The 13,933-nt window shown below is 37.8% G+C and overlaps 1 protein-coding gene across 1 annotated transcript in view; it reads right to left on the bottom strand.

The window, feature by feature from the left end:
* Window positions 1-6,559: 6,559 nt before the first annotated feature.
* The window catches only part of LOC100941497 (solute carrier family 22 member 24-like), a 36,891-nt gene continuing 29,517 nt past the window's right edge, over window positions 6,560-13,933 (bottom strand). Inside the window, exons 7-10 of the mRNA XM_003798697.1 lie at window positions 10,191-10,405; window positions 8,464-8,572; window positions 7,554-7,757; window positions 6,560-6,620 (exon numbers count right to left, since the gene is read on the bottom strand). Of these exons, the coding sequence (XP_003798745.1) occupies window positions 6,560-6,620; window positions 7,554-7,757; window positions 8,464-8,572; window positions 10,191-10,405 (589 nt within the window). The remainder of the gene's footprint in view (window positions 6,621-7,553; window positions 7,758-8,463; window positions 8,573-10,190; window positions 10,406-13,933) is intronic.

Genomic DNA, 13,933 nt, shown 5'->3' with positions numbered 1-13,933 from the left:
GCAGGTTCCTGGTTTCTGGGAGAAAGAGGACGAAGGGGACAGCAAGAATGGGGAAGACTCCGTAGGCAATCCAGGGTATGTGGGGAGAATACCTCGCTAGGATCATCAACAGAGGAGCCAGCGCTGCCCCAATCCTACTGAAGAGTACAATGATTCCCAAAGCTGTAGACCTGGGTGTAGACCTGTTTCTGGGCGACGTACTGATTTTGTAGGTCACATACTGATTTTGTGGGTCACCCCAAAATCTGGGTGACGACTGTAGATGTTTCTACTGTCTCCTATCACTTGAATCAAACTGCAGTCTTATTGGTAATGGAATCTGGAAATACAGCATGATGGTTAATTGTAGATGTCAACTTGACCAGACTAAATAAAACCTAGAGTGAGGACATGTGCAGAAGGGAAGAGTGTGGGAGTCTGAAGGGCCCTGCTGGGTGGGGAAGATTTACCCGCAGTGTGGATGGGGACCAACTGGGGGTCTGTTAGTACAAATAGAGAGAAAAGACTAGTTTATCTGTCCAGGAATTGGGATACAATTTTCTTCTTCTGTCTTGCATGTTAGAAATCCTGAGCCTCTGGATGTTAAAATCCAAAATTCATACCACCAAATCCCTGAACGCCTCAGAATGAGAGTTGTGCTGTGGTCTTCCCTGGCTCTGAGGCCTTTTAGTTTTTGCGACAGCGTATCCCATGGGGGGCTGTCCTAATTTATATTCCTATCTACATTGTGGAAGAGTTAGCTTTTCTCCATGTCCTTAGAAATACCTGTTACTTTTTGTCTTTTTTGAAACTAGCAGTCGTAACTAGGGTAGGATGATTTCTTATGCGTGGTTTTAATGTTTAGTGATGAACATTTTTCCAGATATCTGTTGGGCATTTCTGTGTCTTTTCTGGGAGAAATTTCTATTCATAGTTCTCCCCCACTGTTAAATGGGATTATTTGTGGTTTTTTTTAATTATTGAATTGTTGGTGTTCTTTGTATATTCTGCATATTTGTCCCAGGTCGGATAAAAAACTTGCAGGTATGTTCTCTTGTTCAACAGGTTGTGTCTCACTTTGTTAAATATCGCCTTTGCTGTGCTGAAGCTTTTTTCGTTTACTACAGCCTCATTTGTTTATTTTTTTTGTTTCCTATACTTTTGAAGTCTTATTCACAAAATCTTTGACTAGACCAATGTCCTGAATTGATTTCTCTGTTTTTTCTTGGGCTTTTTAGTTATGCATTTAATGTTTGTATTTTTTTTCCATATTCTTTTTTTTTAATTAAATCATAGCTGTGTCTATTAATGTAATTATGGGGTACAATGTGCTGGTTTTATATACGATTTGAAATAGTTTCATCAATGTGGTTAACATAGCCTTCACTACATGTTTTAGTCCTTAATCCATTCTGACATCATTTTTGTATGTGGAAGAAATCCTATGGAGGTTTATGTAAGAGGTGAAGCTCTTTGCATCAGAGGTGGCAAAACCTTCTGTACTGGTGAGAATTTGGGCCAGAGTGTGAAGGTCTGGGATGTGGTCTTGAGGTTTCTCTTTTCAGGTGGGACGCTCTTGAGTCCATGTGGGCTTCAGTATCTGTCAAGTTTGACTGAAATAATGGTCTACTGGAGTTTTAGGTCTCCAGGTGTAAATTCATGAAAACACCCAAACAAGTAGCAATAAGATTAACAGTGAACAAAGTACAGTATGGCAACATCAGACATGGTTTTGTATTATATGAAGGTTTGGATTCAAGTGGGTCCCCTATCGAATGAACAGCTGCCTGGGCTGTGGGACAATCTATGATGAGTGAGTTCCATGAATATATGTGTCCTAAATCTGGCCCATAACTTTTATGGGATGTAGACAAGATTGCAAATTTATAAAAAATAGATGTTGGCTTGGGGCTAGATAGAAAACTCTAGAGTAGTTCAAACTTAGTCTTGAGTACTTGTGATATATATATATTTTCTATTATTGCAATAGAGGAATTATCTCCAGTTCTGTCTGGGTTGTTACAAAAGATACTAGATATTGGATGTGGTGGAAGCTCCTCCATTGCACAGGTAAATGAGTATTTAAATACCAAATTTCCTTTGTGTTTCATTGAGACATGAAAAATACTGCCTAGCTATAATTTGAAGTTGAAAAACACATTGGCTGCAAATTAGCGTGGATATGTGATTCTTGTTCCTTTTTTAAATATTTTAAAATTAAATTAATTTTTGTATTTTATTATAAACAATAGTGTTAGCTTTACAAACCTAGTCCTAGTTAGAATAAGCGTATCATAAATTTAATTTTCTTCTTGAGTATTTTTTCATTTTTTCAAATTAATATGAGGGTACAATTTTTAGGTTACATTGTGATTCTTGTTTCTTTTGTCACAGTTCTCATAACAGGAAGTTCTTTGAGTCAATGAATGTTAGTTGTCAATGGGGTAGCTCCATAGAGGTGTATAGAGATTCACATGTAAGTGATGTTTTTTACCTTCAAGTTTTAGGTGGAAGTTATAAAGAATTATTGCCAAGTCCCCAGACCAAGCTAACTTATGAAGTCATTTTCTGTTTGATAACATAAGATGAATGATTTATTTCAATTCAGAAAGACTTGGCTGCTGGCTTTGAGCTCAAAAATTGCAATAAATTAAAAAAAAATTTAAAAAATCTGATAAATTTGCAATACATTTGGCTAATCCATGGCTAATCCTTTTATTAGCAGGAATATATGAACCTTAAAGAGGAGAAAAATCACAGAAGAATGAAGGAATCACCTTATGTATCTACTAAAGAAAATGTATAGTGAAAACACTACAATATTGTAGTGTTAAAAAAAAGGAAAACAAAAACACCATGGAGAAGCAAAATGGCACAATGAACTACAGGGCCAGATAGATTCTTTGGTGAATTCTAGAGAACACTGAATGAAGAAACAAATTAATTATTTTAATTCTACATAAATATTTTCAGGGTAGAACATCCTTTGAAACTAATTCTTTGAGGCCAGAATTTCTCTGATACAAAACCAGATGAAAATATTGCCAAAAAGGGATACCATAGACCAATAGCACTTATGTATGTACAGATAAAAAATACAACCCCGTAATTTTAGAAAGTTGTGATGGCTGAATATTTGTATGTTCCCTAAGTTCGTGTGTTGATACTATAACCCCTGATGTGATGTCATTAGGTGGTAGGGCCTTTAAGAGATGAGTTGATCATGAGGGCTCAGCTCTCACATGGAGTTAGTGCCCTTATCTTAGAAGACTTTCCTTTCTCTCTTCTGTCTTCCACTGAAGATAGAAGGAGGAAACATTTGTCTGTAAGCCTGGAAAAGAGTCATCATGAAATATCAGATCCCAGCAGGTTGATCTTGGACCTCACTGTTTCCAGAATGGAGAGATAAAGAAATTTGTTGTTTAAACCACGTGGTTTATGGCATTCTGTTATAGCAATCAAAACTGCCTAAAGAACAATCTATCTCACATTGCATGAAAATAATACACAATGACCAACTTGACAGTATTGTGTAATTAAGGGTGCTTGAATATTTAAAAAGTTATCACTATAATTTTCTAGGCTAGGAGGGTAAAAAGAAAGATATTATATAGGCAAGACAAATTACAACATCTGTTCCTAACAAAACTTTGGACATTTCGGGAATAAAAGACACTTCTTAAACTTACAGTTAATAATGAAATACTGAAGGGTTTCCCCACCAAAGATCAAGGAGTTTTATTCTCACTACTTCTATTCTCATTGTGCTGGTGTTTCTCACTAGTTCTAAAGGGCAAGGTAAAAAGGTGGGGGGTCAAAAAGTTTCAAAGTACCAGTTGCTGGTGAGGATGTGGATAGTTAGGAACACTTTTGCACTGTTTTATGGACTGCAGACTATTCTAACCTCTATGGAAAGTAGTATGGATATACAATAAAGAACTACAAGTGGACCTACTATGTGATCCAGCAATCCCACTAGTAGGTATTTATCCAAAGGAACAAAAAGTCATTTTATCATTAAGACACCTGCACTTGAATGTTTATAGTGTCACAATTCACAATTGTGAATATGTGGAAAGAATCCAATAGCCCATCAATTCAAAAATGGATTAATAAAATGTGGTATATGTACAACATTGAATACTACTCATCCATAAAAAATGGTGACCTACTGTCTTTTGTAACAGCCTGGATGGAATCAGAGACAATTCTCCTAAGTGAAGTAATCTTGTGATACTAATTTGGAACTGGTTATTCACCGTTTATGTACACACATGGAAGTAAAACTCAACAGATTTCAAGTACATACAGAGGAGAGGATGGGTAAATTTACACCAGACATGTATAGTGCACACTGTCAGGGTGAAAGGCACACTTGTAATTTTGACTTACAATATACAAAAGCTAACTATGTAACCAAATAAAAAAGGGCTGGGGCAGGGGGATGTGGATTAAAAGCAAGTTTTATTGATAGACGAGAAGAAGTAGTATACTAGGTTGTGCAGCTCTGTGTTTGCTAAATGAATATGAATAAAAATTAAATCAAAACATTTGATCTTTAAGTCTCTTGCCCACCCTGCGACGGGATCACTTGTTCTCTTCTTGCTACTATGCTTGAGTTCTCTGTGGATTCTGGTTATAAGACCTCTGTTGGAAGCATATCCAGCAAATATCTTTTCCCATTCTGAGGGCTGTCTACTTACTTTTCTTACTGTGTTCTTGGCTGTGCAGAAGCTTTTTAACTTGAGGAGGTCCCAGTAGTATATTCACAATCGCTAGGTCATGGAGGAAGCCCAAGTGCCCATCAACCCATGAATGGATCAATAAATTGTGGTATATGTACACCATGGAATACTATACAGCCACAAAGAAAGATGGAGACCTTGCCTCCTTCATATTTACATGGATGGAGCTGGAAAATGTCCTCCTTAGCAAAGTGTCTCAGGAATGGAAGAAAAAGTATCCAATGTACTCAACACTACTATGAAACTAATTGTTAGCTATCTTAGGAAATCTACAATCCAAATGGAGCCTTAGACTACGGGGAAAGGGGAGGGGGAGGGGAGGGGAGGGGGAGGATGGGTGAAGAGAATGATATTGTGGGGATCATGCCTATAGTTTATTCTATTTGGGTACAGGTGAATTTGTCTAAAGGTTGAATATAAATGTCTTAACATAACAACTATGAGAAAGACATGATGGCTATGTTAGCCACCTGGATGAGAGTTTTCCAAACTGCATATAGAAGTAACACACTGTATCCTATGAGAGAATTAATGTACACAATTATGACCTAATAAAAAAAAACAAAGGAAAAAAAAACATTTGATCAGTATGGCACACTGATATTTTAGCAGCTTTATAGCATGCTTTATTTCCCACTTTCCCCAGCATTGTATTGGTTGCTATGCCATTGCATCTCTGCCTTACTGAGAATGAACAAATCATTGTTTCCTTGGCAAAAGAAAATTTATCACTATAGTGTATATTTTCTTGATCACCATTAAATATGAAGATCTTTTCATTTTACTTTATATACAGTATTTACTATTTATGTCTTTTTTCCCTTGAGAAATACTTGTTCTTTGCCCATTTTTGTGTTGAAGTATAATTTTATCTCGATGATGTGTATAAGATATCCACACTCAGACATATGTGTACACGTTGAGGTCATTTGTCAAGTCTGTTGTCCTCCGATATTTGATAGTTATAATATATATGTTTTTTATTGAGTCATATACAATAGATCATGAATACATTTATGCATATGTGGGGTACAATGTGTTTTTTTATACAATCTGACGTGCTTGCATCAAACCAATCAACATAGCTTTATAATATTTATAAATGAGTCATCTTAGTTTAAAACTTGAAGGCAGAAACAATACAAAGGAAGAAGTCCAGAATTTTATTACTAAAAGGAAATGATTCTCCCCACTGAAGGGGCATAATGTAGGGGTGTACGGCACACTGTTTTGGGTACAAGACAAAACTACAAGAGGGACTCTACCAAACAAAGTCAAGTAATGCGATTTGGTTGTTTGTATCCTCACATTTACCTGAAAAAAAAAATTAAAAAAAAAGAAACCATAATCATAATTCTTTTGATTCTATTTCTAGAGAGGTAATTAATAACAATGATTGCAAAATCTTTGAATGTGTAAGTTGTTGTTGGTGCCAAATTTCGGTAACTAAGTGCTAATGGTTATGACTGGAGGTTGCATTGGCTCTTACTATTTAGATGACTGTAGTTTTATAACAGAGTCCAGCATATGCTTCATCAGAGATGTATCAGCTGCATTGTCATTTCATGATGCTCCTTGTTCATAAATCATCTCGGATTTTACTAATATCTAGATGAATTTGGAAGTTTGCAATTTCTTTCCAAAGCAAACTATTTCTTGGTGGAACTACCAAAACTCAGAAATTATCTTGATGCAATTCATTTATTTAGTGCTATCATTATAAGGGGCATCTATCTGTCTATTATTTTTTTACCTAGTTTGCAGGTATATATTAATTATCTTCATTTTTCACTATTTTACTCTGCCTTTGATAAAGTCTAGGCAAAAGAAACTCCTTAAAACTGTGTTATTTTCATGCAAGTATCTTCTTGATTTTCTTTTCTTGTTCTTTTTCTGCTGAAAAATAAAAAGAGAAAAAAAATCAAGACACAAAACAGAAAGTAGGTATAGCATAAGTATATTTATCCTGCATGTCTAAGGATAAGCCGAGCCTCTCTCCCCCAGTTCTGTAACCTGAAGCCCTTTGGAATTTGAATCATTGTGCTGGGAAAGGCTCTGAAACCTCTGCATACCTGGGAAAGCAGCACTGAATATTGCTACTCTCACCATTTCATCCTTAGCCTTTTGACTAATGACACATTTGCAAAATCCAAGGGTGAAGAAAGTTCTTTAAATCTAATTCATTCTTTTCACCTCTTTTAATTGTTTTCTTCTATTCTTAAATGCTATCTCCTCACAATTTCCATTGCTGGTGGCTGCAATTTGAATAAGTCTCTCAGGTATCCCAAGATCAATACCCTTTAGATACATTATTACCTTTACAAAGAAGATTTTGGTGTCTGCTCTAGTCCCTCAATTCTTCCTTGATTGAAGCAATAATCAAATATGTATCTATGAGGCCATCTTATTTGCTTCCCTACAACATATCCTAAGTCCACTGGGCTGATGGGTGCTAAAGTCAAGGGATGAGAACGAGGCATTTGTGTCTTAGCAGATTTATGAAAGAAGAAGATTATGTATTTCCCATAAGGGCAGAGAGTATGTGCCATTCACAACAGGGGTAATTTGAGTGTTTTCACCACTAAAGGTAATGAGATCACATGATCTCAGAGGTGATGAGGTGATCTGTAAAATCTAGATTCCTTTGAGGGGACTTACTTCCGTGTGGGTAGAGGTGAGGCTGACACTGAACTAAAGACAGGGGGACCAATAGAAATAGGTCAGGTCTGAGCCTACATAACAGATGGGCTCAAATGGTCATTGACCTTCATAATAGGCTATAGCACACAGCCACTCCCCACTCAGGTGACAGCTGGAGGATTTACTCACTCATTTTCCACGTCATCTATGGTATCAGGAAGAGGAAGGTTCTTGGTTTCTGGGAGGGGGAGGACAAAGAGTCCAGCAAGAATGGGGAAGACTCCATAGGTAATCCAGGGCAGGAGGGGAGAATACCTCATTAGGGTCATCAACAGAGGAGCCAGTGCTGCCCCAATCCCACTGGCCAGTATACAGAGGCCTGTAACTGTTGACCTTGGAGCGAAAATAAAAGACAAAGAATCTTGTATAAATCTGCACATGGAAGTTCTTATTTGTCATGTTTAGTCAGTATGGGAGACAAGACAACACACTTATTAAACTCATGGGCTTTCACAACGAGCTCTTAATTGTGACATTTAACTGCATTGGTCTCAATGTTTGATAGTGTTATGTTGATAACAGCTCCAAATCCCTATTTATCAGTATTAAAATAGAGATACCCATGGCACCAATCCAGTAGTTATTATCATTAAATAAGATAATGCATTAAAGCAGTAGTCCCCAACCTTTTGGGTAGCAGGGAAGTTTCATGGAAGACAATTTTTTCATGGACAGGGGGTGGGGGACATGGGATGGAAATCAGGAGTGGATGCAAGTAATAGGGGGTGGTTTAAATACAGATGAAGCTTTGCTTGTTTGCCCACCTGCTACCCTTCTTCTGTGTGGCCCCATTCCTAGCAGGCCATAGGGAGGTACCTGTCCTCAATCTAAAGGTTGAGGATTGCAGCATTAAAGGACTTGGCACACAGTGAGACAGAAACTTAACATGAAGAATTGTTTGTTATCATTTGCTGTCTTCGTTTCTGTTATAATTCATTTTCAGACACCTAAGCAGTCGCAGTTTTTTTCTTCACAGGAAAGTTAACGTGTTCAGAAAGTCCTTTTTTGAAACCAGATAGATGTTCTTTATCTCTTATACCTGAATACGGTCGGGGTGAGCTCAGGTTGGTGGACTGCAGAGATGGTACTAGCAGCAGAAGCAGCACCAGCTCCCAAAGAGGCTAGAGCCACACGCAGGGTCTGCAATTCTAGCAAGAGGAGGATAGTGAGAGTCGGGAGATCTTGGCTGAAGAAATCTGCCAACCCCTAGTAGTTGTAAAAAAATTCTGTTGCAGAACTTCGCAAGTGTGAAATATGTGGAAGACATACTGTAGCATACAGGAGATTAGGGACTGGTGAGTAAAATAAGAAGTATAGACCATAGAATTCTAAGAGCTTAAACATTCAATAGGAGAATTTAAATCAGTTGCTTCAACTCTCCCTGACCTCATTGAGTACTGTCAGTAAAGCTGGATATATTAGTTTTATTCATTCTTTGTAATACTTTCTCTGCACTTTCTCCAGGGCTTAGAACTGTGGCAAGTATTGCACCATATAGTAACAAAAGGACTGGGTTGATTTGGCAGTGGACAGTGTGAAGACACAGAGTTCTTGAATAAAATTCAGATTTACAAACCTCACATTAGTTCTCCTAGTAGGAAACAAATAATGTCATATTGGGAAACACTGACTAAATGAAAACTTTAAAAGGCACTTATAAAACTCAGTACAAATAATCAATACAGGACTAAAGCAATGGTGAAATATCTCTTATATGGCAGCAACATTGTGTAAAAAGGTGTGGAGCCCACTAATTTGGAATCCTGCCACATGTGTTCTAGCTCTGGGAGAAAGATGAGGGAGGTGACCACTGAAGTTTCCCTTATGACTGCATAAGGTCATTCTATGAATTTAGACACGTGGATTCTAGGAGAGGTTGGGTCAGTTAACATGATTCATGTTTAGGGACAGATTATAAAAAAGATGGAGACATATGAAGATGAGACTTTCCCCCTGTTCCTACTGTACACTGCTTTTCTGCTTGAGGATAAGAGATTTTTATTTCATGGAAGTCAAAAAGCCTGTCCTATGACAGGTATGGTGGCTCACACCTGTAATCCTAGTACTCTGGGAAGCAGAGGTGGTTGGAGTGCTTGAGATCAGGCACTCCAGACCATCCTGAGCAAGAGTGAGACCCCATCTCTATTTAAAAAATTGTCTGTAGCCTCAGTTTCTTAGAGAGACTGAGGTAAAAGGATTGCTTGAGCCCAGGATTTTAAGATTGCTGTGAGATATGACATCATGGCATGCTAGTCTGGAGCAATAGAAAATAATCCTGTCCTAGCAACGTGCTGGATTTTGGAGATTTAATGACAAACTCAAAAGTGAAATATAGGAATGAGGTGTGGACAAGTAGGGCTGCCTTAAATATCAGAAAAAGTCCAAAACAGAAGAGGTGAGAGCAACATGCTCCTGGTCAGGGATACAATCGTAGTTCCCAGTTGCTCCATGGTTGTTGGCATCTAAGTGTGAGTGGGCATAAGGTATGTGGTTAGTTATTCTTATAAAGAAATTCTTGTAAAGATGTTCATATTCATCTTGGATGAAGACAACCCTGTGTCTGAACCACCCCTTCCTTACTGGTTCAATGAGATCCTACATCTCGCCCACAACTTGTCAGAATCAGTTTTATATCCACATGTTAATTTCAGGGAACATTTTGGTGCTCAATGACATTACATTCTTTTGTCACCAGGTAGTAAGACCAATGTATCTCTGAGGAATGGGGGAAACCACAGTCCTTCCCTAATCTCCTATTTCTCTTACCTTGATTCAAAAAGGTGTTGACCAGAATGGACAGTCCTACCAGGAACAGGAACAAGACCTGGCTTGGTCGACGACCCATATGATCCAGTGTCCAAAGGGCAACAAATCTACCTATGAGTGCAACAGCTCCAAAGAGAACCTGGAACAGGTAGATATTCCTCCCGAAGTGCTGCAAGTTGAGTATCAGGCCATTAGAAGGCACAGCAGTTGCCAATCTGAAGTCAGTGAAAGGAGTAAAAACATTTTAAATAAGATCTGATGACTCATAAGCAGTTTCTACAATTGGGAAGGTAAGTCCTGTCTTGACAATTACTATCAATTGATGGTAATATTGGCCCAGATGGCATTTGGTCAGAAGAAATAGGTTCATTTTCTTTCACAGAATATTTGTTTGTTAAGCAACGATATTAAATGAAAATCAAATTATTAAGGAAGATGATGTGAAAATGGGTTCTACATGTCATAATATTTACATGGGTTCTCCCCCCAAAGTTATCAAATAGGCACATATTCTAGTGCAATTATAAACAATTCATGAAAAAAAAGTAACACAAAGTCTGAGCTCATCACCACACTGAAGGGTATAAAGGTTTGGACACAGAGGTTGATTGTGGAAATTACAGAAATTGTTTTTCAGTAGTTCAGCATTGTGTGAATCTCTCTTCTCAGCTCCCGTATTGAGAACTTTTCCTCACCTACTCATAGCGAGTGAGGCTGCAAGAACACTATAGGGTGGAGTTTGTCATGTGTTTTCTGGATTTGTTTCAGTAGTGGCCTGAAATTTCTAAGCACAGTGAGAGCTGGAAACTATGGGTAATTTGTGTCAAGCATAAGAATTGAAATAAAGTGTTTAGGAGGTAATTATCCTTCAAGGTATATAAGGTATATGGGTATGAATGGGTATGTTCATAGGTTAATATACCCTCTGGAAGAGATAGGTGGCTTGGAGTTTGTTTATTAATTGTTGAGAGGGCTAACATGGCCCCATGCACACCCTCCCCTCCCTTCCTCCTAAAACAAAGAACACAAAGTGGGCAGTGCCTGTGGCTCAAAGGAATAGGGCGCTGACTCCATATGCCGGAGGTGGTGGGTTCAAGCCCAGCCCAGGCCAAAAACTGCAATAATAATAAAAAAAAAAAAGAACACTAAGTACCTACTCAGCCCCACCCCTGAAATTACTGCCAAGGGAGCCTAAAACACTACAGCTTTCCAGGCAAGCTGTGGGATTTTCCCACCCTCTATGGCCACCCCCAGAGGAGTCTCTAACTGCTCCCAGGCATTAATACCATCTATGCCCTGCCCAGACGGGTCCCTGTGCCTTTCAATAAACTTGGCCTGAGCCTCTATGCTACTGCTCTCATCTCTGGGTGTCGCTGTACCCTTTTACTTTAATTATTAATTTATTGTTGATTAGTAACCTATTTGTGGGAAGAGAGAAAGAGAAAATAGTATTGGGGAGTAAAAAGTGAATGCTGTTAGGGTAATATGTAGCTCAGTTTGCAGGACCTGGAAAGAGACCTAGAGAGAAAATGTCTGCAGTAGTCAGAGGAAATGTAGTTCCTACATCACTAGAAATGGTGTAAAAGGCCAAAGGGTTCCAGTGAGGCCTCCAGAGTATTTACACAGAAGCATCCATGAAAGATTTTTCACATCTACAGTCAGACCTTCCTTCCTGTTGGGTCTTCTCCTTCCCCACTCTGAGTGTGTAGAATCTGGAAACCTGGCCCACAGGCTAGCAGTGGAGAAGAAGCACAACCTGACCAGATGGAGAAACAGCCCACAATACCTTCCTGGCTTATCCATCCCCACCGCATCCAAGGTCAGCTTGAACTTGGTAGTCAGAGCAGCTCCAACTCTGAATGAAGATCTGAGGTGTAATTTTTTTAATTAGCTGAAATATATTCATTACTAAAATTAGGCTATTCTTGTGAATGAAAGGATGGCAGGTTTTGTATTACTGAAAAGGAGAATATATGTTTATGGCTTGTTAGAGGTTTCATCTGGGGATAACAAAAGAGCCAGAGCACAGGTTTAAGAGAAGAGTGAAAAGGGGTGAGGTAAAGATTATCCTTATGTGATCAAACCTTATGTATTCCCATTATTCAAGGTTAATTGTTATTGTTTTTTCCAAATTAAGCAAGGGTCCTTTATTGATCAGCTGGGCTGAGAGCAGGCTCATATAAAGCTGATAGGAAAGAGAAAATTTGTATTTTAGCAAAACTTTGTCTAATATAGAAATTGAACATATAATCAACAATTTTGTAAAAAATAATTTCAAGCCACAATAGACTTACTCTTAAATCAGGACAAACATTTAAGGTGGAAATATAAGTAATTCATGAGAATAGAAAGTCCAGAAATTTCATATACTCATACATAGTTGACTGGTTAATATAAAAATTGCCCCAATAACTAAATAGGGAAACAATGGTGGCTCAGTGCCCATAGCTCAATGATTAGGGCACTGGCCACATACACTGGGGCTGGTGGGTTCAAACCTAGCCCAGGCCTGCTAAACAACAATGACAACAACAACAAGAGTTGCTGGGTGTTGTGGTGGGTGCCTGTAGTCCCAGTTACTTGGGAGGCTGAGGCAAGAGAATTGCTTAAGCCCAGGAGTTTGAGATTGTTGTGAGCTGTGATGCCATGGCACTCTACTAAGAGTGATATGGTGAGACTCTGTCTAAAAAAAAAAAAAAAAAGCAAAAAAGAAACAATGGCTTTTCCACTAAATGGTAGTGAGTGAATTGACAATGCATTTGGAAAATGTAAACCTAGAATCCTGTAGAAAAGTTAATTTGAGCTGAGTCATAGATAACACAAATGTGAGAGATGAAAAAGATTTGGGGAGAAAACATAGACAAATATCTTCATAGATGTGGGGTAGCAAAGATTTCTAAAACAGGATATCAGAAGTTTCAGGATATTTATAAAAGAAAAGAGTGATTGGCAGACTTTATAAAAATTGAGAAATTTAGGTTGTTAAAACACATCATCAGTGAGTGGAAACATTGTCCACAGACTGAGAAAAGAAGTTTAAAGTATACATCTACAAATGATGTAAATGAAAAAGCAACAATCTGATTAAAATGGATGAAGTCTGGGAAAGATAGAGGAGTCTTCATCATCAGTCATCAGAAAAATGCAAATTTATATCACAATGTGCTAACATTTATGCCCCTTGAAGTAGTTAACTGAAAGTAACTCACAGTAATTCATATTGTTACATACTAGTGCCTTCCCTAGTACATAGGGATTGTACTAATGTGTGTCAGTATGGAATGACCTGAGTTCTTTACATTTGATAATGTATAGTTGTACATTCACTTTGGAATACTATTTGGTAGGTTACTATGGAGAGATGTACAAATGCCTTAAAAACCAGGACGTACAAATGCCTTAAAAGCTACTGGCCTGTAAGTGAGAAAAATCCATAATTCATGAGAAGCACTGTGGATAAATAACTTATGGTATATTTACATAAATGACCTACAATCAAAGAGTCAAATTACAGCTATGCAAAACAAAATTGGTGAATTTTTCATATTTAGAAGGTGTATATATAATATGATTCAATTCATACAAAATTCAAGATTTGCAAATATAAACAATGGGAATAGATGTAACAAGAGTTGGTACATTTGGACAAGAATTAGTTTGGGAGAAAGAGAGATGTAAGAGATGATTCAGAAATGTTCAGAAATAGAATTAGTTTGGGAGAAAGAGAGATGTAAGAGATGATT

Source organism: Otolemur garnettii, unplaced genomic scaffold (genome assembly GCF_000181295.1).
Source record: "Otolemur garnettii isolate 467f Iridium unplaced genomic scaffold, OtoGar3 scaffold00140, whole genome shotgun sequence".
NCBI lineage: Eukaryota > Metazoa > Chordata > Mammalia > Primates > Galagidae > Otolemur > Otolemur garnettii.
Note: the sequence above shows the minus strand (reverse complement) of the source record. Positions and strands in the feature narration are given on the sequence as shown.